At 38.7% G+C, this 24,345-nt stretch overlaps 1 protein-coding gene across 1 annotated transcript in view; it reads right to left on the reverse strand.

Moving 5' to 3' along the window:
* Positions 1-24,345, reverse strand: part of LOC136864379 (forkhead box protein J1.2-like) — a 186,412-nt gene that overhangs the window by 8,988 nt on the left and 153,079 nt on the right. The window contains exons 2-5 of the mRNA XM_067141308.1: positions 21,897-22,098; positions 16,433-16,450; positions 16,003-16,006; positions 6,704-6,861 (exon numbers count right to left, since the gene is read on the reverse strand). Of these exons, the coding sequence (XP_066997409.1) occupies positions 6,704-6,861; positions 16,003-16,006; positions 16,433-16,450; positions 21,897-22,073 (357 nt within the window). The 5' untranslated portion in view covers positions 22,074-22,098. The remainder of the gene's footprint in view (positions 1-6,703; positions 6,862-16,002; positions 16,007-16,432; positions 16,451-21,896; positions 22,099-24,345) is intronic.

Genomic DNA, 24,345 nt, shown 5'->3' on the forward strand with positions numbered 1-24,345 from the left:
TTAAGAATCATAAATTTGAGACAGTGTTTTAAGGTAGTCAAAAGGTTCTTTGGGGACAAGAGGATTAGGTGCAATTAACTGAAGACAGATGATGGAGAACTGGTGTATGAAGATCCTGAAATTGCCTCAAAATGGAAAGAATACATTGAAAATTTATATGGAGGAAAACATACACCTTGTGAAATACTAGAAAATGAAGAGCTAGTAGATAAAGAAGGTGAGGGAGATGAAATACTCCTAGATGAATTTAATCAAGCAAGGGAAAGGCTGAAAGATGGAAAGGCCTCTGGGGTTGATGATATACCAGCAGAGCTGATAAAAGCTACTGGAGACAATGTGAAGAAAACCCTATTTGATCTAATTTGTGAAATGTATAACACGGGACATATCTCATCAAACTTTGGGAAGTGTGTCATAGTGACCATTCCAAAGAAATCATCTGCTAATGTGACCAATATCGCACACTGAGCCTTGTAACCCATGCGTCTAAGATAATCACCAGCATTATCTTGAAAAGCATTGAAGGAAAGGTGGAAACATTGTGGATTGTGTGCTTTTCCAATAACCAGTGGTACCAACTTCTCAGTTCCACTTTCATTACAGCATGTTAAGTAAAATCCAGGTTTTTATCTAGAAGATGAAGAAACAGCCCCATTTTGTCTGCATTAAAAATATCACCAGGAGTATAGTCTTTCAAAATTACAGGAAGCGTTTTCCATGTTTGAATAATTTCGCACAGCGTAGTGTAATTATCCAGGGCAGCAGCACACATCTATAAACTAGGTCGTGTCAATTCTTGAATGTGTCAATCCAACCATTAGATACTTTAAAATCATCAAATCCCATCTTCTGTGCAAACCACTGTGGGTGGGGGTGGTAGAATAACACCCACGGTATCCTCTGTCTGTTGTAAGAGGTGACTAAAAAGGGGCCCCATGGGCTCTGAACTGGAGGAGCGTGGATTGGTGACTACGGGGCCCTGAGCTGAGTCCTTGCATTGCTTCTACTTACTCATGCCAGACTCCTCCCTTTCATCTATCCTATCCAACCTCACTTGGTCAACTCTTGTTCTTTTCAACTGCAGCGGTATTAGGTTTGTGAATCCTAGGGAGTCTTTCATTTTGACACCCTTCGAGACTCTTATACCTTATACCTTATACCTTTTCTGAAGTGTCATATCCCTTCCATCTTTTCTCTCTGATTAGTGTTATACAGGGTGAAGCATAATTTGCGCACTCGGGCGTCGCAGCGCGACTCCTCACATGCCAGCAATAAAAAAATATCTCTCACAAAATTTCGTCCTGCGAGTATATCCAGCAGAAGAAAGGACGTTGAAGAGTAGCAATCTGGCAACACTGAAACCACATGTATGGTAACTACCTCTGTCATTACATCTAAGTCGTGCTTTGCAGTGGTTGCAGTGGATGGAGTTTTGGGTTAGCATGCAGGAGGTCGAGGGTTCGATCCTGGGTTGAGGCGCATTTTTTAAAATTTGTTAATTTCCATCGGGCATTACGTACTGTAATACAGTAAGACACCGTTTCTTAGGTCACATGTATCCTACATTTACAACATTTTGTAATGCTGAACACAACCACAAATACGTGGTTAGACAAATAAGAAATTAGACAGTTGAAACAAATGACCTGTAATAGGACAGAATACCTACAAAAACAATATCATTTTCGAGATGCTAAAGATGATAGCACAGAACAATAAAACAACATCTACTTGTCTTTTATAAACTACAAGTAATATGAGCGCTTAGATGTAGCACATTAACAATAATACTGTCCATAACAATGACCGCATGACCTTCACAAGAGAATACGTTGTCTTCAGAACAACAGATGCACAAATCGACCTCCCTGCACGTCCAAACATTGCGCAACCCACTGGATCATACAGCTCTGGACCCTTCGACGCATAGCTGCGTCCACAGTAACAAGAGCAGCATGAACACGTGCTTGCAATTCTTCCACATTTATCGGTGACGTAGAGTACACGTGCTCCTTCAGGTGTCCCCACAGGAAGTAATCCAGGGGATTTAGGTCAGGTGAACGCGGTGGCCATACAACTGGACCTCCACGTCCGAGCCATTTCCCTGGAAATATTCTGTCCAAATACTTTCGCACATTAATTCCAGAGTGTGGAGGTGCACCATCAAGTTGGAACCATATCCTCTGCCGCACATGTAGTGGAACATCTTCCAGTGGATCAGGCAAATAGTTTGAGAGGAATGCATGTTACCTTCGTGCAATCAACCGGTGAGGCAACATGTAGGGACCAAACACCTGTCGCCCAAAATTCCGGCCCAGACGTTGATACCAAAGCGAACTTGATATCCATGGTCGCGGGTGACGTGCAGGTTAAACTCACACCAATGGTGAGCATTGTGCATATTGAAGACACCCTCACAAGTGAATACTGCTTCATCCGACCATAGTACGGTGTTCACGAAGTCATCGTTTGCTTCCTGTTGTTGTTGGAACCATTCACAGAATTGCATCTGCTGATGGCGATCTGCAGGAAGCAGGTGTTGCGTGAAAGAATAATGATAGGGGTGGCCCATGCTCGTGCAGCACGTTAACGACCGTGCATTGCGAGACATGCAGCTGCCTTGCTACGATACGTATACTTCGCTGAGGTTCTTGGTGTATGACCTCCAGAATAGTTTCCTCAGTAGCTGGAGTACGGCGAGTCCATGGAAGACTTCTGTCACGCAGTGGTAGAAGGAGAGAACCTGACTCCCGAAGGCGCAACACCAGACGACGAAACACAATTTTATCTGGATGGCGTCAACGAGGATATCTCGCAACATATTCACGAGCGGCAACACCAGCCCGGTTATCAGATGCACCAAGGGCCAGAAGCATATCCACATGTTCATCGTTTGTGTATGCCATACGTCCGCCACACTGGTTTAGAAGTTTACAAGAAGGACATTCCATACGTGTACGCATGTACATTGGAGTCTATCACGGGCGCGTTACTCTGTATGCCACTAGTCCCTGTCTGGTGGACAGCGCATACACTATGCAATAAACACGCCGTCGGTCCTGCGCGCTGTTCCACCTAACGTGCATTACCCCTCTGACAGATATATTTCTGCATGATTCATCCTGACACCGCTACTTGTGAAATGGTTGGTTTCGAATCACACTGTTTCCCTAACAGTAATAGACGTGATATTTCCACAGTCTCATCGATAGAATAATAATGATAATAATAATGAAATGAAAATCCACAGCCGGTTTCCAGACATTTGACCGGGTCAGGGATGGAATAAATGAAGCCCCATCTAGCAGCAAGGATGGGAATTGTGCCGGCTGACGAAGCCTGTTGCACTCCTCTGGGGCAATGATTAATGAATGAAAGATGAAATGAAATGATATAGGAGAGTGTTGCTGGAATGAATTATGACAGGGAAAACCGGAGAACCCGGAGAGAAACCTGTCCCCCCTCCGCTTTTTCCAGCACAAATCTCGCATGGAGTGAACGGTATTTGAACCACGGAACCCAGCGGTGAGAGGCTGGCACGCTGGCGCGCTGCCACCTGAACCATGGAGGTTCTTCAATAATAATAATAATAATAATAATAATAATAATAATAATAATAATAATAATAATAATAATAATAATAATAATAATAATAATAATAATACATTGAAATATGTACTAAACACCATGCAGTTACCAGACGCAATGCTGAAAGGCATAATTAGTGGGACCATGGTGATAACACATACAAATTGTAACCGAGTTTGGACATTAATCGCAAAGCACGTTGCTAGGCCGACTGGCAACGTAAGGCCCTAAAGAAATGTAGTGGGCCTGAACGAGGCAAGAATAATATTTGGTATGAATCTATGGGCTCGGGGGTCCGAGTTTGATTCCCAGCTCTGCCACAAAAATTTGAAAAGTGGTACGAGGGCTGGAACGGGGTCCACTCAGCTTCGGGAGGTCAACTGAGTAGAGGTGGGTTCGATTCCCACCTCAGCCACCCTGGAAGTGGTTTTCCGTGGTTTCCCACTTCTCCTCCATGCAAATGCCGGGATGGTACCTAACTTAAGGCCACGGCCTCTTCCTTCCCCCTTCCTTGTCTATCCCTTCCAAACTTCCCATCCCCCTGCAAGGCCCCTGTCCAGCATAGCAGGTGAGGCCGCCTGGGCAAGGTACTGGTCAACCTCCCCAGTTGTATCCCCTGACCTAGAGTCTGAAACTCCAGGACACTGGAGGCATGTGAGGAGTCGTGTTGCGACGCCCGAGTCCGCGAATTTCGCTTCACCCTGTATAGAGGATGATTGCCTAGTTGTACTTCCTCTTAAAACAACAATCACCACCACCACCACCATCACTTCCTGTGCAATAAGTGCTGCCTGAGCTCGACCCACAGTACCGTCTACCAGCATGTTTGAAGCTTGTGCTTGCACAAACCACTTTATAACAGCTTCTTCTAATTCTGGACACTGACCCTGGTGATTACGGTTTCTTTGAGCACTTTTCCCTTCTTCAAAGGCAGTTTCAATCAGTTTACGTTTGCTAACAGTTGTATTTAAAGTTAACAGAGGAATGTTTAACTTCCATGCTACAACCACACGCTTCACATTTGGATACCAATATAAATGGTCCATTATTGGACATTATAAATTTTGCAGCTAACTCATTCCTGGTTGCCAGCGTTCTGCTCCCGTGTGCTAAGTTGGGCTCATCGGTTGGTACCTAGCACACCCACCAAGATGCATGGCTAGTGCATACCATGGAGGCCATTGCGTAGGCTACTTGGAGCCACCGGCAGTGTCAATGCACTATGAGAGACTTTGTCTCATTACCAAAAATTGATGCCTGCTTGGCCATCAGATGATATAGTTGATTCCCATAGGGAACCTGAAATATTTGTCCTAATTATAGGCTATATAATTATATATAAATTTTTAATTTCCAATAACGGACCATTTATGTTGGTATTATAAATTTACTCATTCGGGACAAATATTTCAGGTTCCCTATGGGAATCAACATCTATATCATCACATTTGGATTGCAATCCACTTCTTAAAATATTTGTAGTTTTTCACTGTTTGTTATTTGCCTCACTTTCTTCCTTTCCATTGCAAACACATAAATAATGCCCATATAAAACTAGCCAAAAACACTATATCACTATATGGCAAACTATCATCACTGAATGAATAGATGACACTACAGGGAGCAGACTCACTGCTAAACTGAGCTGAGCTCTTGACTGATACTGTGCCAAGCTTAGGCAATCGCTTAATCTTGGCTGAAGTGACATCTGAACCAACACTGCTTGGTCAAATGGACTGTATCATGATTGACCTATCTAAGGCATTTGATAGGGTGGATCATGGGAGGTTACTGGCAAAAATGAGTGCAATTGGACTAGGCAGAAAAGTGGCTGAATTGGTGGCTATATTTCTAGAAAATAGATCTCAGAGAATTAGAGTAGGTGAAGCTTTATCTGACCCTGTAACAGTTAAGAGGGGAATTCCTCAAGGCAGTATTATTGGACCTTTATGTTTTCTTATATATATAAATGATATGAGTAAATATGTGGAATCAGAGATTAGGCTTTTTGCAGATGATGTTATTCTGTATAGAGTAATAAATAAGTTACGAGATTGTGAGCAACTGCAAAATGATTTTGGTAATGTTGTGAGATGGACAGTATGCAATTATATGATGATAAACGGGGTTAAAAGTGAGGTTTGAGTTTCACAAATAGAAAAGGTCCTCTCAGTTTTAATTACTGCATTGATGGGGTGAAAGTTCCTTATGGGAACCATTGTAAATACCTAGGTCTTAATACTGTATAAAGGAGAGATCTTCATTGGGGTAATCACATAAATAAGATTGTAAATAAAGGGTACAGATCTCTGCACATGGTTATGAAGGTGTTTAGGGTTTGTAGTAAGGATGTAAAGGAGAGAGCATATAAGTCTCTGGTAACACCCCAACTACAGTATGGTTCCAGTGTATGGGACCCTCACCAGGATTACTTGATTTAAGAACTGTAAAAAATCCAAAGTAAAGCAGCTCAATTTGTTCTGGGTGATTTCTGACAAAAGGGTAGCATTACAAAAATGCTGTAATGTTTGAGCTCTGAAGACTTGGAAGAAAGGAGACGATCTGCTCAACTAAGCGGTATGTTCTGAGCTGTCACTGGAGAGATTGTGTGGAATGACATTAGTAGTAGACGAATAAGTTTGAGTTGTGTCTTTAAAAGTAGGAAAGATCACAATATGAAGATAAAGTTGGAATTCAGGAGGACAAACTGGGGCAAATATTCATTTATAGGAAGGGGAGTTAGGGACTGGAATAACTTACCAAGGGAAATGTTCAATACATTTCCAATTTCTTTGAAATCACTTAAGAAAAGGCCAAGAAAACAACAGATAGGAAATCTGCCACCTGGGCGACTCCCCTAAATGCAGACCAGTAGTGATTGTGATTGATCTTACACTCCCCACTCCTGTCTCTACATTCTGATTTGCCTGGTAGATCCAACAAGAAAAAAAAGTTGCCACATCTTATACCTCAACCCTCGTGTGTGTGTGTGTGTGTGTGTGTGTGTGTGTGTGTGTGTGTGTGTGTGTGTGTGTGCGCGCGTGTGCGTGTGCGTGTGCGTGTGCGTGTGTGTGAGAGATAGATAAAAAAACAAAGAAGTTGTATGTTTTCTCACCTGCCAACTAGGATCTGCATTACGGTAATACAGGAAATTCTCTCGTATCCAACTGTAAATAGCTGAAAGAGTCATCTTATTGCTGTTGGCTCCCATGGCCATGCAGATAAGTGTGGCATATGAGTATGGAGGCTTTCGATCACCACAGGTACGATAGTCTTCGAAGGTAGGAGATGGCACTGGCATCGTGGCTGAAACAAAATCACGGATCTCAATTAAGCAATAATGAGTGTCCAGAGTATGTTTTTTTTTTTTTTTTTTTTTTGCATAAACTGGTAAATAATTACAAGTCAAAAGTGAACACCAGAGTGGAATTTATAAACTATAACTTTCAGTAGAATGTTAAAATCAAAACCAAATTCTATTCTTGATCAAATACATTTATGAAATTCTGGGGTAGGTTAAAAACCAGTATTGCCTTCAGATTAGAGAAGAGAGCTGTTATTTAGTTCTTTCTCCAGGTTGAACAATGTTGTTGTTTTCTGTACATTACGTACAATTTGCCGACGTGATTGTTGCCTGGGAGACTGATTACCTCGGATCGAGTAGGGGTATTTCAGTCGCCTTGACAAAGAATACTGCTATGTATTCGAAACGTCGGCAAGCTGTAGGTAATGTACAGAAAACAACAACACGGTTCAATCCAGAAACAGAACTAAATAATTCTACACACGTTGAAGCTTCACTTCTAAGAAAGCGAGCTGTTAGAATGATGATATACCGAGCTCGATAGCTGCAGTCGCTTAAGTGCGGCCAGTATCCAGTATTCGGGAGATAGTGGGTTCGAGCCCCACTGTCGGCAGCCCTGAAGATGGTTTTCCATGGTTTCCCATTTTCACACCAGGCAAATGCTTGGGCTGTACCTTAATTAAGGCCATGGCCGCTTCCTTCCTACTCCTAGCCCTTGCCTGTCCCATCGTCGCCGTAAGACCTACCAGTGTCGGTGCGACGCAAAGCAAGTTGTAAAAGAAAAAAAAGAAAAAAAAAGATGATAGGTGTATGTCGATAGGAATTGACTCTATCTGCAGATAAAGGAACTACCTTACATTCTTTACATAAATGTATTCAACTAACCAAGACAAAATATATCTGGCTACTTCTTATGGGAGAAACATGAGGTGGCTTTATTCTGTGTTGAGAAAAGGACAAACAGAAGTCAGTGACCTTACAGCGCGTGAATATTGTAGAGAAATTAGCTTGGCAGCAACTTATTTATGGAGTCATTTTTAGTGTCCTTTAATAACTGCTCAATTTTAATGCATATTTGGAAATGTCACCCAAAAGAACTTCAACAGTAATAACGTAAGAGAAAGGAGTTGTTAGGGCTGATCAAGTAAGTGGACGGTGTTTTGGACCATCCATTACAAATCTAGTGTGTTCTAAATTCATAGCACATACTATTAAACTACATAACTGGTATATTTCAGATGACAAGTGAAATGTTTTAATCATATTAAGATTTTTTTACAATTTGCTTTATGTTGCACCAACACAGATAGATTTTATGGCAACAATGGGAGTGGGAAGGAAGCAGCCGTGGTCTTAATTAAGGTGGCCCAGCATCTGCTTGGTGTGAATATGGGAAACAATGGAATCAATCAATCAATACTGATCTGCATTTAGGGCAGTCGCCCAGGTGGCAGATTCCCTATCTGTTGCTTTCCTAGCCTTTTCCGAAATGATTTCAAAGAAATTGGAAATTTATTGAACATCTCCCTTGGTAAGTTATTCCAATCCCTAACTCCCCTTCCTATAAATGAATATTTGCCCCAGTTTGTCCTCTTGAATTCCAACTTTATCTTCATATTGTGATCTTTCCTACTTTTATAGACGCCATTCAAACCTATTCGTCTACACTAATGTCATTCCACGCCATCTCTCCGCTGACAGCTCAGAACATACCACTTAGTCGAACAGCTCTTCTTCTTTCTCTCAATTCTTCCCAACCCAAACATTGCAACATTTTTGTAACGCTACTCTTTTGTCGGAAATCACCCAGAACAAATCGAGCTGCTTTTCTTTGGATTTTTTCCAGTTCTTGAATCAGGTAATCCTGGTGAGGGTCCCATACACTGGAACCATACTCTAGTTGGGGTCTTACCAGAGACTTATATGCACTCTCCTTTACATCCTTACTACAACCCCTAAACACCCTCATAACCATGTGCAGAGATCTGTACCCTTTATTTCCAATCTCATTTATGTGATTACCCCAATGAAGATCTTTCCTTATATTAACACCTAGATACTTACAATGATCCCCAAAAGGAACTTTCACCCCATCAACGCAGTAATTAAAACTGAGAGGACTTTTCCTATTTGTGAAACTCACAACCTGACTTTTAACCCCGTTTATCAACATACCATTGCCTGCTGTCCATCTCACAACATTTTCGAGGTCATGTTGCAGTTGCTCACAATCTTGTAACTTATTTATCACTCTATAGAGAATAACATCATCCGCAAAAAGCCTTACCTCCGATTCCACTCATTTACTCATATCATTTATATATATAAGAAAACATAAAGGTCCGATAACACTGCCCTGAGGAACTCCCCTCTCAACTATTACAGGGTCAGACAAAGCTTCACCTACTCTAACTCTCTGAGATCTATTTTCTAGAAATATAGCAACTCTTTTGTCTAGTCCAATTGCACTCATTTTTACCAGTAGTCTCCCATGATCCACCCTATCAAATGCTTTAGACATGTCAATCGCGATACAGTCCATTTGACCTCCAGAATCCAAGATATCTGCTATATCTTGCTGGAATCCTACAAGTTGAGCTTCAGTGGAATAACCTTTCCTAAAACCGAATTGCCTTCTATCGAACCAGTTATTAATTTCACAAACATGTCTAATATAATCAGAAAGAATGCCTTCCCAAAGCTTACATACAATGCATGTCAAACTTACTAGCCTGTAATTTTCAGCTTTATGTCTATCACCCTTTCCTTTATACACAGGGGCTACTATAGCAACTCTCCATTCATCTGGTATAGCAACACAGTTGGTCGTAAATGCTCTTGACAATGATGAAACATTGACCTTTCAAAGGCATTTGATACTGTTGATCATGAAATATTGTTGCACAAATTATATCAGATTGGAGTTAGAGGAATTGTTAATGACTGGTTTAGATCATACCTGAATAAACGATCCCAGTTTGTTGAAATTACACATTGTAACAGTAAAAGGGCATAATGAGACATATCACTCTCAGGTAAAAAGCATAGACTTAGGTATTCCGCAGGGTAGTATTTTGGGGCCTGTTCTTTTCTTCATCTATGTGAATGATCTTCCTCACAATAATCAAGTAGAAACAGCAGTTCTGTATGCTGATGATACAAACATAATTATTAATAATCCTGACCCTACGTCTATAGAAACTACAGCAAATACAGTCCTGTCTAGGTTAGAATCATGGTTCAGGAAAAACAAATTAACATTGAACTTTAAAAAGACCCAATACATGGAATTCAAGGCATCTAACTACCATGACAAAACTGCAAAAAAACACAACCTTATATTAAATGCAAATGCAATTGAAAATACGTTGACCACAAAATTTTTAGGTGTCCATACAGATGAAAAATTAAGATGGGATTGTCATATTAAAAGAATAGGGAAGTCTCTGAGTTCTGTTTGTTTTGCCTTAAGGATTTTGTCTAATAGTTGTAGTGAAGAATATGTTAGAATGGCATATTTTGGATATTTCCATTCTGTCATCACTTATGCTATTGGTCTCTGGGGCTGTTACAAATCAAATCTTGATGTTATTTTTCGAATACAGAAACGAGCTATCAGAATTATATTGAGACGTAACAGGTTAGATCATTGCAGACCATTATTTAAGAGACTAAGAATACTCCCAGTACCAAGTATATACATTATGCAATGCATTCTACACGTGAAAAAAAATATTGATCACTTCAGAAAGAATTTTGACAATCACAATTACCAGACGCGAACAAGAAATAATATTTGTATCGAACACAAGAGTAAAACCTTTGCCTTGAGACATGTAGACTCTGTTGGAATCAGATTGTATAATAAGCTTCCAAATACGATTAAAGATATTAGTCCCGTCAGTTCATTTACCACAGCTTTAAAAAATCTCCTGCTGAGTAGCTGCTTATACAGTACAGAAGAATACATGATGAAGTGCTGGTAATGATGCTACTACTTATTAACTTGTAATCTAGTATATAGCCTTAAAAATATGTTAATGTCACATTGACTATGTTCACATTATTAACACCACACCAATATATTTTTATTTTGTCTTGTAAATATTGGTTATTAATATTATTTTAAAAAATTAAGATGTGCTGTCCTAACATTGAGGTATGTGGTGTTCCTGTTCTTCTTCTTTTTAAAAATGTTCATTGTTGTGCATATATTATTGTTAGTATTAGGAAATCACTTGACAACTCCTATACTGTTGGCATATTTCAAAATATGTAATTGTACAGTCTATGGAAGCTAAATAAATGAATGCTCCTTCGGCCAAACAATAATCAAATAAGTACTTCAGATATGGTGCTATATCCCAACCCATTGCCTTTAGTACATCCCCAGAAATCTGATCAATTCCAGCCGCTTTTCTAGTTTTCAACTTTTGTATCTTATTGTAAATGTCATTGTTATCATACGTAAATTTTATTACTTCTTTGGCCTTAGTCTCTTCCTCTATCTCGACATTATCCTTGTAACCAACAATCTTTACATACTGCTGACTGAATACTTCTGCCTTTTGAAGATCCTCACATACACACTCCCCTTGTTCATTAATTATTCCTGGAATGTCCTTCTTGGAACCTGTTTCTGCCTTAAAATACCTATACATACCCTTCCATTTTTCACTAAAATTTGTATGACTGCCAATTATGCTTGCCATCATGTTATCCTTAGCTGCCTTCTTTGCTAGATTCAATTTTCTAGTAAGTTCCTTCAATTTCTCCTTAAGTTACTTCCACAGCCATTTCTAACTCTATTTCTTTCCAGTCTGCACCTCCTTCTTAGTCTCTTTATTTCTCTATTATAATAAGGTGGGTCTTTACCATTCCTTACCACCCTTATAGGTACAAACCTGTTTTCGCATTCCTCAACAATTTCTTTAAACCCATACCAGAGTCTGTGTACATTTTTATTTACCGTTTTCCACCGATCATAGTTACTTTTTAGAAACTGCCTCATACCTGCTTTAACAGCCATATGGTACTGCCTAACAGTCCTACTTTTAAGACCTTCCTTTCTATCACATTTATTTTTAACTACCACAAAAACAGCTTCATGATCACTAATACCATCTATTACTTCAGTTTCCCTATAGAGCTCATCTGGTTTTATCAGCACCACATCCAAAATATTTTTCCCTCTGGTTGGTTCCATCACTTTCTGAATCAGCTGTCCTTCCCATATTAACTTATTTGCCATTTGTTGGTCATGCTTCCTGTCGTTCGCATTTCCTTCCCAATTGACATCTGGCAAATTCAGATCTCCCGCTACAATCACATTTCTTTCCATGTCGTTTCCCACATAGCTGACTATCCTATCAAATAATTCCGAATCTGCATCAGTGCTACCCTTTCCTGATCTGTACACTCCAAATATATCAAGTTGCCTATTATCTTTAGAAATGAGCCTTACACCTAGAATTTCATGTGTCTCATCTTTAACTTTTTCGTAGCTTACAAATTCTTCTTTCACCAGAATGAAAACTCCCCCTCCCACCTTTCCTATCCTATCTCTACGATACACACTCCAGTGCCGTGAGAAAATTTCTGCATCCATTATATCATTTCTCAGCCATGATTCAACTCCTATTACAATATCTGGTAAATATATATCTATTAAATTACTTAATTCTATTGCTTTCTTTACAATACTTCTACAGTTCAACACTAACAATTTTATGTCATCCCTACTTGATTGCCAGTTCCCTGTTCCCTTATCACCGCTCCCTAGGCCATCCCGTTTCCCTGAATGTACCTCCCTATTACCCTACCAAACATATTTCCTAACTTTTACGTACCACTGCGGTTTAAATGAAGGCCATCCGAGCGCAGATCCCTTTCTCCTACCCACCCATTAGGATCTAGAAATTTCACTCCCAGTTTCCCACATACCCACTCCATAGTCTCATTTAAATCCCCAATCACCCTCCAGTCAGTATCCCTCCTACACAGTATTTCACTAATAACAATCTCCGCTTTCTTAAACTTCACCCGTGCTGCATTTACCAGATCCCACACATCTCCAACTATGTTGGTACTTATATCAGCTTGCCTTACGTTGTTGGTACCAACGTGAAACACTACCACCTTCTCCTTCCCGTCCTCCCTCTCTTCTACTTTCCTCAACATCTGCCTCAACCTAATTCCTGGATAACATTCTACCCTGGTTCCCTTTCCTCCACACACTTTCCCCACGTGTCTAACGATGGAATCCCCCATGACCAGAGCTTCAACCCTACCCACCTCATTTGATCCCCTCCCCTCCTGGTCAGCCCTATCTTTCCTGATAGCTGCAGAAGCTACTTCCTCCTCCCTTTTCTCCTTCCCATGACCCTGTTCCACCTGTCTTTTCCTATCCTCTACTCTACATTTCCCTTTCCTACCTTTTCCCTTCCTCCTACTTCCACGCATCTCAGCAACAGTTCCCTGTCCCTCATCTTCCCTCTGTTGTTCTACCTGGAGTGACTCGTACCGATTTCGCACAGACACCTGTCCTGAATTCTGATCCTGAATAGAGCCCTTGGCCTGCAATCTCCTTCCCCTTAGAACATTAGACCACCTGTCTTCTACAACTCCTCCCTTTCCTTCCCCTCCCTCTTGTACACCTACTGTAACCTGTACATTGTTTGAGGGAGTCCTATCTTCCTTCCCGTCTTCTGTGAGAATCCTAATTATATCCCTCAAACTTTCCAACTCCTCCCTCATACCCCTCAATGCCTCACCACACCCACAATAAGTACACTCGCGCTCCTTAGCCATTCTTTACGGGGGAAAAATTTTAAATTAAAAAATAAAATAACTTATATGCAAAAAAATAAATGAATGGAGGGATATATTGTCTGGGATAGTACACAACAATAAGGTAATTAATATACGACTACACTAAAATACTACTTAGTCGTGCTCTATTATTTTATTTTTTTTATCCTAAAACCCCTAACAGGATAAAAGCTGCTGTTAATTACTGAATATCGAAAGTAATGCACAAGAACTACACAATTCCAAACTGCAATTAAGCCTATCCTAATTTCAACAATATTTTAGTAAGAGTTTCTAAGGATACCTCTACCACACCAGTACTACACAAATATTTTACAATAATAAAATAAGCACACTAAATTCTAATAGGATATTACTCGTATACTACTGTACAGTACACTACAGTAATTTTTAAACTACTTTCAGACGTATCCTAATTACGATACCGGTACCGTACCGTATGTCACTACTAAGCACAACAGAAATGAAATTTGCAAGAACTACTGTACTCAAAGATTACCAACGAAGCTAAATGCTTAGACAAATTATTATTAGTATTACGGTCTAATAGATATACACGAAAGATAACACACGAATATAGCACGCAAGATACGGCACTATCTAAATGTACTGTATCTATACTACAATGTATCTACACTACACTACACTGCGTTTGGTTAAATGCTTAAGTATCAAAAGGATTGCCGTACACGAAGAAAAACACGAATATAACTGGCAAGATACTATCTAATATATTATACCTTATCTTCACTACAATTCTACTGAAATGTGGTTATGTGATTATTACAGCTGATGGATTACTATTATTTTCCCTACTCCACGGGACGGAGAATGAAATTGTCCTTAATTAGGCCTACTGAAAAATACGAGGTTGTCTACAGTAATTTCTCAAATATTTCTATCAAAACTACTACTACTACTACTACTACTACTACTCCAGGGACTTGAACTGCAATTTCTGGGATATATGAACTTTATTATTATTTGCTAACCGCTCATAAATACTGAAAGATCGAGGGAGCGAAATATAGATTACGGATACTTTAACTACCTGCTCAGAAGTACAAATGAATGGAATACAAGATCAGCTGATGGAAAACCATCTTCAGGGCTGCCGACAGTGGAGTTCAAACTCACCATCTCCCGAATACTGAATACTGACTGCACTTAAGCGACTGTAGCTATCGAGCTCAGTATCATTTTAAGGAGAATGAATGCATACAAATCCTTTAGGAATTTTTGATCATTGGTAACAAATACAATCAAGATAATGTTTTTATATATATATACACACAAGGACTAATTGTGGCCAGGGACATTAAACAACAGATGCAAAAATAATGTCAGTGAAATCAGTGGTGTCGAGAAACAACATTATTTTAATTGTTCTATTATTTCAGACAGCAGATGTGTTGATGTCTGCAGAAATATTTTTGTTAATCATGATGTATCATAGAAAGGGGATTTTAATTTATCCAAATTCCAAAGGGCATGTATGTAACAAACCCATGTAAAAGTAAAATTTCTGGAGATATCACTGATTTAACTAATGAACATAAGTTCATAAACATAAGTTTTAAACTTGCTATACTGGGAAGGAATTGAAATACTTAAATACTTGGTTAGACTGAAGACTAATGTATGAGTATGACCTATAGGAACCCCAAAATGAACTTGTGTGACAAATGTGAGGAACTTGAGGTTAAGCTAAAAAGTTCCCATGTAAGTGACTAGTAAGGGAACAGCTCAACACCTTCCTATTCACAAATGACATTTATTATTTCAACCATTATGGTTTATTTTTGGTCCATATTGACTTATATCCAATATCACTATAAACAATGTATGTGTTAAAAGAAGTTAAATTAATATGTAAACAAGCAGCCACAACAGTAAGTCTATTTATTAATTTAACTTTGATGTTCATTTATCCCAACTGCACTATTAAAATTTCTGGAAATATCACTGATTTAACTGATGAACATTATGTGTCATTATGCATTTATGACACTAGGTCAGTATGTTCTTCAACTTAAAGAACTTCTTTTCATGTATCTTGCAGATAAGACTTGGATTTTCTTTTTGTTTTATAGTGTAATGGAAAGCTTAATCACAACCCAGCTAGAATGTCGTTAGCTATTTTGGAGTTATTTTCAACAGAGAATGAGTACAGAACGAGCTGCAATATACAATTTAAGTTTTACATTTTTGATGCACACATTGGTTTTAGGGACATTTAGAGGCTTTTAATGTATTTTTAAAGATTTTATTTAGATGACAATTCTTGTAATTAATTTATAACTTATTCGATAGTATATAGTTGATATGCTTTTGTATCAAGTCCACAGATTATTTGGTGGATTTCTTGGTCACTGATAAAAAGAATATGCATGACATTTTAATTAATAAGGATCAAATAGCTTTTGATTAGTATTGACAAGGTGGATATATAACATTACCAGTGATTTTTCAGTGTTGTTGTTCAAAAATGGTGTAGCAAAACTTTTTATACATCCATCCATCCAAGAGATTGAGCTTCAGTGGAAGAGCAAAGAAGGCATCGTTGGAAATGCAATGTTTGCCCTTGCCAAATATCAGTTAACTGCTTTTGCATTTATGACATAAGGTCAGTATGTTCCATGGTGTACGTTTGTCACGAAGATGAGGCTAATAAAAAGTATAAATGAGGTTTGTTCATTCTAGTATCACTATATTGACAATCATATCCTACAGAATGCAACAAAAATACACTTGTTTTCGATAGAGCACCAAGCCAAAATGAAAATTATACCCTCATGAGAATGTGTCTTGCATTGACAGAGGTTGCCAAGTTTAAGAAACTCATTCATATTTCTCCAAAAGAGGTCACTCGTTCCTGCCCTATGATTGTATTTGGATCATCTAAAAGAAAAAAAAAATTGGTTTTGTATTCCTACTTCCTTTTACTTGTACTCTATCCATGGATTCTTACATGGTAATTTGCTGCTCTCCATCCATTTCCGTGACACATATTTTGCTCGTGCTAGCTTTCTTACATGAGCATTTAAAAGAAAAATATGGAAACCTAACAAGTTTTATACTCCTCAGTATGTTGGAGTCATAGCAGACAGTATGTCAGAAGTTAAAGTCATCATGATCCAGAGTGAAAATGTAATGGATCTTGTTATTATAAGGAATCTAGAGAGATGGCACACCAAGATGGGCCTCACAGTGAAAAGCAAAATTCCACTATATCCCAGTATGAAGAGTTTAGGTACGATTTGTGGAGGACTTGCAGTAGTCTGAGTATGAACTGAATCTCATAGCATCAATGGGGGGTTGTGGAACTTCAATATACACAGAACTTTGAGGACTGGAGTTTCTACCTTCGGGGAGCGAGATGTCTGCTGCAGGGGAGTTGATGGGCCAAAGATGGGAGTCTTGAGATAACCAGGAAGACCCATGCCACTATATACTTTTTCCAGCAGGGAGTATTTTGAAGGGGATAAGGTTGTTTTGTAAAAAATTTGAAAATATATAGCTTTTATTTATTTATTTATTTATTTATTTATTTATTTATTTTTAGCCAACATAGGACTACTTAGTCAGGTTTATGGAGGTTTTTCTTATTTTTGTCAGCCCAATACTGTTTCATCCTTTCTGAACGAAATTTTCTTTCTGCTTCTGGAATCACTCTTTCTATTCTCTGCTTGTTGATTTTTGTCTGTAGTCTAGTGTATTCATCCTTCAATATGTTGAGGGTATTTGTTTTGTATTTTAAATCTTCTATTGTAATATGCAACTCTCTCATGTCTTCTTTAAGTTCTGTGATCTATCTAATACTATTCTTACTCTTCCATAATTTTTCTATTTTTTTCCTACTGATTCTATTTTCTGATGACCGTATTACATGGCCTAAGAATGATATTCATTTCCTTTTCATTGTGCTAGTCACAGGTTCTATTTCTTTATAAACTGTCTCATTGGAAGCTAGTCCCCAGACTCTGTTTACTTCATAATTTTTATTTAAACAGATTCTCACTATTCTCCTTTCTAACTTGAGTACTCTATCTATTGCAACTATGTTTGTTGTTTTGAATAATGTTTCACTTGCATATGTAATTTGTGGCTGGGTGACCGTTTTGTAGTGTTTCAATTTGGTTGCTATTGAGAGACATTTTATTATATGTATTCTTGGTAACATGCTGTGCTGTAACCAGTTTATCTATTCTGTTTTGCCATGCTGGTTTCTTGTTCTGGTTATATGTGATTATCTAACCTAAATATTTAAATTTTTCTACAATTTTTATTTTTTGGTCTCCCAGCTTAATTTTGTTTGCAAGCAGAAGTTGAGTTAGCATAATTTCCGCTTTTTCAAATGAAATTTTCAAACCAATATTTTGAGCTTCTGTATTTCCTGTAAAGTTTTTATTTGTTGTTTTGTTTCCTGAATATCATTGGCCAGAAGAGCTAGGTCATCAGCAAATCCTAGACAGTTCAAATGTATGTTATCCTTCTGGGTTCCAATTTTTGAGTTGTTCTTGTACCATTCCCTCATAACGTACTCTAGTGCACCAGTTAAAAAGAAGAGGTGACAATCCGTCACCCTGTCTTAAACCAGTTGTTACCAAGAATGGTTCAGAAAGTTCTCCTCTGAACTTAATTTTAGAAATTGTATTAGTTAGAGTAAGTTCAGTCAATTTGATTAGCTTTGGGTGAAGTCCAAAATGTCTTAAAATTTTTGATAATGATGGTCTGTGGATGGAGTCGTAAGCTTTCTTGAAATCTATAAACGTTATTGGAAGGGGCTTGTTTTGTTTTCTTTAATATGCCATGACTAGTTTCAAAGTTATTATTTGTTCAGAGCAGCTTCTTCAAGGTCTGAAGTCTCCCTGGTATTCACCTAACTCTTGATCAAGTTGTTCTTTAATACGATTATATAGTATCTTAGAGAAAATCTTATATATGCAGTCAAGGATGGAAATACCTCTATAGTTGTCTGGATTACTTCTTTCACCTTTCTTATGAATTGGATTAATTATAGCTGTTGTCCACTATTCTGGGAATTTTTCTGATATCCAAATCTTCTGTAATATCATATGGAGGGATGTCTGAGATACACTGCTGGCATATTTCCACATCTCTGCAAAACCCTGGTCTTCTCCACATGCTTTGTAGTTCTTCATTTCTTTAAGAACTGTTTCAACTTCTTTTGCTGTAGGTAGGTTTATATTTTCTGGTTTAGTTTTTATCGGGGTATGTGTATCAATTAATAAGAGCTTTTCAGCTTCATCACTGTTCAAGAGTTTGCTAAATGCTTCCGCCACGATTTCTGCATTTTCCTTATTATGCACTATTTTTCCATCTTTATTTTTCAACAATAATGTGGGGAGATTATATTTTTGCAATTGTTTACCAAAGGTTTTGTAATAATCTCTAGAATTGGTTTTGTAATAATTTTCCTCAATAGAGTTTATTAAATCTTTTTGATATTTCCTCTTAGTTCTTCTAACAGCTGGGGTGAATTATTTTCTGACATTCTTGACGTTCATGGTATTTTCTTCTGTTTTATGGGCTTGAAATTTCAACCAAGCTTGATGTCTTTCTTCGTGCTTTCTATCACAATCAGAGGTCCACCAGGCATGTATTTTCCTTGGATTTAATGGAGCTAGATCTTCTGCATTCTGTTTAAAAATTGGTATTAGGTCTGTTAGTCTTGTAGTTCCTGTTTTCTATACCATTGTTTCCATAAGACCTATCTGTGTCGGTGCAGCGTAAAAGAGATTCTAAAAATAAAAATAAAAAGTAATATGTTTTCACACACCATGGACCTTCATCATCTATACTCCAACCATTCCCTGTGAAAAGTTAAACTGACAAATTCTTTGATGTGGATGTCAACGGGTTGAGTAAATGCTGCTCTGTGGATCAGATGAAACCAACTTTCCTGTTAGAAAAAGACCTCATACTACTACTGATGCTCAGCAAACCACATCCACTGAGGAACCTCATACTGGTACAACTGGACAGAAGTTCACCAGGTCAGGACACACTTTCCTGAGTGCTTCCTTGATACTACCATCTATGCTAGGTGGGGGAATGTTTAGTGTAACCTAAAATTTACTCTTAGAAAAAAAATTTTCATGAACTATGGACCTTACCCGTCAGTATTTTGTTCTTTTTTCCCCTCTTCTCCTTGCTTATTAAGTGTAGGAGTCTTAAAAAATTAAGAAAATGAATGATAGAATTCAGTTTGTAGAAATGAAAAAATAACAAAACAGGAGCTAATAAAATATCATTGATACGCTCATCTAGGAAGTGTTTTTAAGTTAGTGTCATTAAGGGCTTTCATACACTAGTGAATGTACATTTCAGAAAATATTTTATATTTCTGCAGCTATTGGAGGAATTTTCTTGTTGGTCCATATGAGTATTATTATTTAATGTTTTGGATGATGTGAATGAAGTTTGTTTCTGTGACGTGATTTGTTATTAATAGCTTTTCAAAATGTTGTTCCCACATTTCCAAAAAAATATAAAATCCCCAAATATAAAGCAAAATGGACATTTATTCACTGCTCTTGGAAGCATTGCTCTTGGTTCATTGCTTGAAGATGAAACATCATGAAATTAACAGGCACATTTACAGATTTTAAGAAAATTTGGTTTATTGAAAGAAATTTTCTCACTTCGAACACTGATATAGGAATTAGAAAGATGTTTTTGAAGACTTTCGTCTGGAGCATAGTGTTGTATGGAAGTGAAACATAGATGATAACTAGCTCAGAAAGAAAGAGGATAGGAGCTTTTGAAATGTGGTGTTACAGAAGAATGCTGAAGGTCAGATGAATAGATCGAATGAAGAGATACTGAATCATATTGGTGAGAGGAGAATGATTTGGCTAAATTTGACCAGAAGAAGGGATAGAATGGTAGGACACATCTTAAAACATCCAGGACTTGCGCAGTTGGTTTTTGAGGGAAGTGTAGGCGGTAAGAATGCTAGTGGTAGACCAAGGTATGAATATGACAAGCAGATTAGAGCAGATGTAGGATGCAGCAGTTATGTAGAAATGAAAATGTTAGCACAGGTGCTGCATCAAACCAGTCTATGGACTGATGATGCAAACAATAACAAGGTTTTTAGGTGTTTTTTTTTTTGTTTTTGTTTTTTTTTTTGCCTGTAACCCCTTCCATTTTTAATTAAATGAGACCATTTGATTCATTCTTGAGAATAGCTACATAAAAAGAATTCTGAATAATTTTCGACTACGAGGTACAGAGGATTGTTGTACTCATACACCATGCCCACTGCTCTGACTGGAATACTGTATACACATCTCTAGTGAAATACAAATGTCTAGGAAAACTACCTGGAAATTTTGTATGAAAATTGGTACAGAGACAAAGGAAGATGTGATCTGTCTGATGAACATCAAGAAGCAAAAAGTGAAGGTTTTTAGGATACAAAATCCCTTAAGAAAGAAGGCTACCACTGCATTCCCTAATGCCTTGTAAAGCCATATATGGGTTTCATAGTTCAATAAGGTGTGTTCAAGCTATGTCAACATTATGCTGGATATAGAGAAGAGGAGCGTGTTGAAGAACAAGGTACAGTCTCCTTGAAGTCCTGAACTGAACTTCTCTGAGATCATTTGGACAGAACTTTCAGACAACAGAGGATGTACCAAGCAGTCATCATGGCAATGGAGATTAGATTGAAGAGAGATTTAGTGTTTTTGCAACATATATATTTTACATCGCACAAACTCAGAGAGGTCTTATGGCAATAATGGGAGAATACACGGCTAGGAAGTGGCTGTGGCCTAAATAAAGGTACAGTTCCAGCATTTACCTGCTGTGAAAATGAGAAACCACAGAAAATTGTCTTCACAACTGTCAACCCGAAAGAAAGCTAACAGGTAATATCTCAAACCACATAGCCAACTCTCTCAGTTTTGAAGAGAGATATATCTAAAACGGATAGTTTAGTTTCATTACAGACCTCATTGTGAATCAATATTCAGTGTTTTTCATTTCTTGTTGCATCATAAATAACAATTTTGGTCAAACTGGGGGTGTAAGTAATTTAGATCTTACACAAAGATATGAGTGCATAGCTCAATAATACATTTTGAGAATGTAGAAAATGCTTACTGTGCTGGAGCCTAAGGGTAGGAGACAGGGGTTTGACATCACCGTTGGTGGGTGTAGAGACCACAGACGGTGCAGGTGAGGACGGTGGAGTTGGCAGAGAGGGCACACTCATTATGTTGAGGTTGTGCAACCAGTTGAGACTAGTGAGGTCTACATCTCCAGAACTCTCACACTCTGATTGAGGCTTCCCTTGTTCCAAGCTCATCACCAGCATTGTAGTCCTCAGCAGTCTTTCATAACTGAAACACAAAACATCCATTCATTTTATAGAAAGAAAACACTATATTCACATCATAAAATTATTAATTAGCTCATCATTCATTGTAGTCCTTCTTTGAATTTCCAGTACACAGGTAATAAAATTATTTTAAAATAATATTAAACTAATGTTTAGATAAAGAAGAATTAATCAAAAATTAAGGTTTTTCAATAAAGAACTAACCAGTGTTTTGTCTGAGTGTGAGGGTAGGTTCATCAGATGAAATTTCACATCTCTCCAAAATGCGTCCCAAATATCACCCCTGTGCCTAATATCACCTAACCATGTTTGCAAGCTACTATACAAGTTTTCTATGAGTTTATATAGTTATCTTGACATTATGAGATTTTGCCAAATGTAGTGCCAGCGGCAAGCTTCTTGTAAGTGATAACAACCTACCAACTTCATGTAATCAGTGTCTACTCTAGACTTTCACCAAATTCTTCATCCTTTTGTTGTTCTAGAGCTCGCACTTAAGATGCCAAAGAAAGAGAAGAAAAGGCAGGAGTGGAGCACAACAAGTCCTGAGGCTGCATGGTTCAGAACAAAGAAATAAGAATGCTGAGAGCATCTACGAGGGTTGGGGCAAAAGTCATGGCAACTATTTTTTTTTCTTGAAGATACCAGTCCGGTTGGAAAAAGTGACATATACAGACGAAAGGACAAGGTGTTAACTACATGTGTGGACAATGAATAGCACTAAAATATCATATATTACGGTAGTATACAGGACAATATGGCCTTCCCGGTGCAAAAGAATGACAACACAGTACATATAAAGTTGACATGACAAACCTGGGCCTAAAGACCCTCAAAATAATCCCCTGCTACTGACACCACACACTCCCAATGATGAAGGAGGCGGTGAATACCATCTGCCTCAGCATTTGCCGCACCATGTGTGAATCGGGTCACCTGTTAGCATACAGCATTAGCAATGTCCTCTCGTGTTGCAAAATGCCTGCCACATAGCGGTTCCTTAATCTTTCGAATGAGATTAAAGTCACAGGGCGAAATGTCGGGAGAATGCGGTGGGTGCTCCAATTCTTCCCATCCCCAACGTCGCAGTAGCTGCCCTATACACTCTGCTTTATGTGGTTTTGCATTGTCATGCAGGATTATTGCACTGTCCACAAGATCCGGATGTTTCTCCCGAATGCCACGTCGTACCTGTCGTACCTGTCGTACCTGTCGCACCAGGAAGTCCTTGAAGTACTGTGCAGTCACTGTTCTGCCATGTGGAACAAAATAGCAAAGAATGACACCCCTGACATCATATGCAACGGTCACCATCAATTTGACTGGCGAAGGATTCTGACAGACCTTCTGCCTCCTTGGTGATCCAGCATGTCGCCACTCCGCGGACTGACATTTCAGTTCTGGTTCGTATGTCCTGGCCCAAAATTCATTGATGGCGATTATTCGTGACAAGAATTGATCTCCGTCCTGTTGCCAGCGTGCAAGGTGGTCGGAGCATATTGCATAGCGCACCCACCTCTGAACTTCCGTCAGTGCATGCGGTACCCATCGCGATGCAATTTTGCGCAGTTGCAGCTCATTACGCAATATCCTGTGGACGGTGCGTTTCTCGATGCCTCTTGCCCTCTCTAACTCCAGTAGAATCCATCGTCTGTCTTCATCCAGGAGCTGCTCGATGACGGCACGTGCCACGTCGGTCCGCACACTAACAGGTCGTCCCGAACGTTGCTCATCACTGGTTGACACATGTCCTTGCTGAAACTTTCCTACCCGCCGTGCTACTGTATGATATGGTAGGGCATTATTCGCAAGGGCTTCCACTAAGTCACTGTGACATTCCATCACATTTCTCCCTCGGAGAATGGCTATTTTGATGTAAGTGCGCTGCTCAACACAGGTTATTTCCATCTCGCACGACACTCACCAACTGACTGATTTCACAGACTTCGCTGCGCTACTACCAGCTATCACAGAGCCATCTGTTGTTCTGCATACACACTATGCCTGCAGAACTTCACACAAAACATATATGTTTGTGATCCGTTCACATATCTACAAGAAAAAAAATAGTTGCCATGACTTTTGCCCCAATTCTCGTAAAGCATTTGGAGTACCAAGATCAACAATTCAAGACTACATTTAAAAAAAGTGTAAATGGGGAAAATGAAGAAGAAATTACAGTGGAAAGAAAGAAACCTGTGCTGACACCCAATTTAGGAAAGGAACTACTGTAGTTGTGGAAATGGAA

Source organism: Anabrus simplex, chromosome 1 (assembly GCF_040414725.1).
Source record: "Anabrus simplex isolate iqAnaSimp1 chromosome 1, ASM4041472v1, whole genome shotgun sequence".
Classification (NCBI taxonomy): Eukaryota; Metazoa; Arthropoda; class Insecta; order Orthoptera; family Tettigoniidae; genus Anabrus; species Anabrus simplex.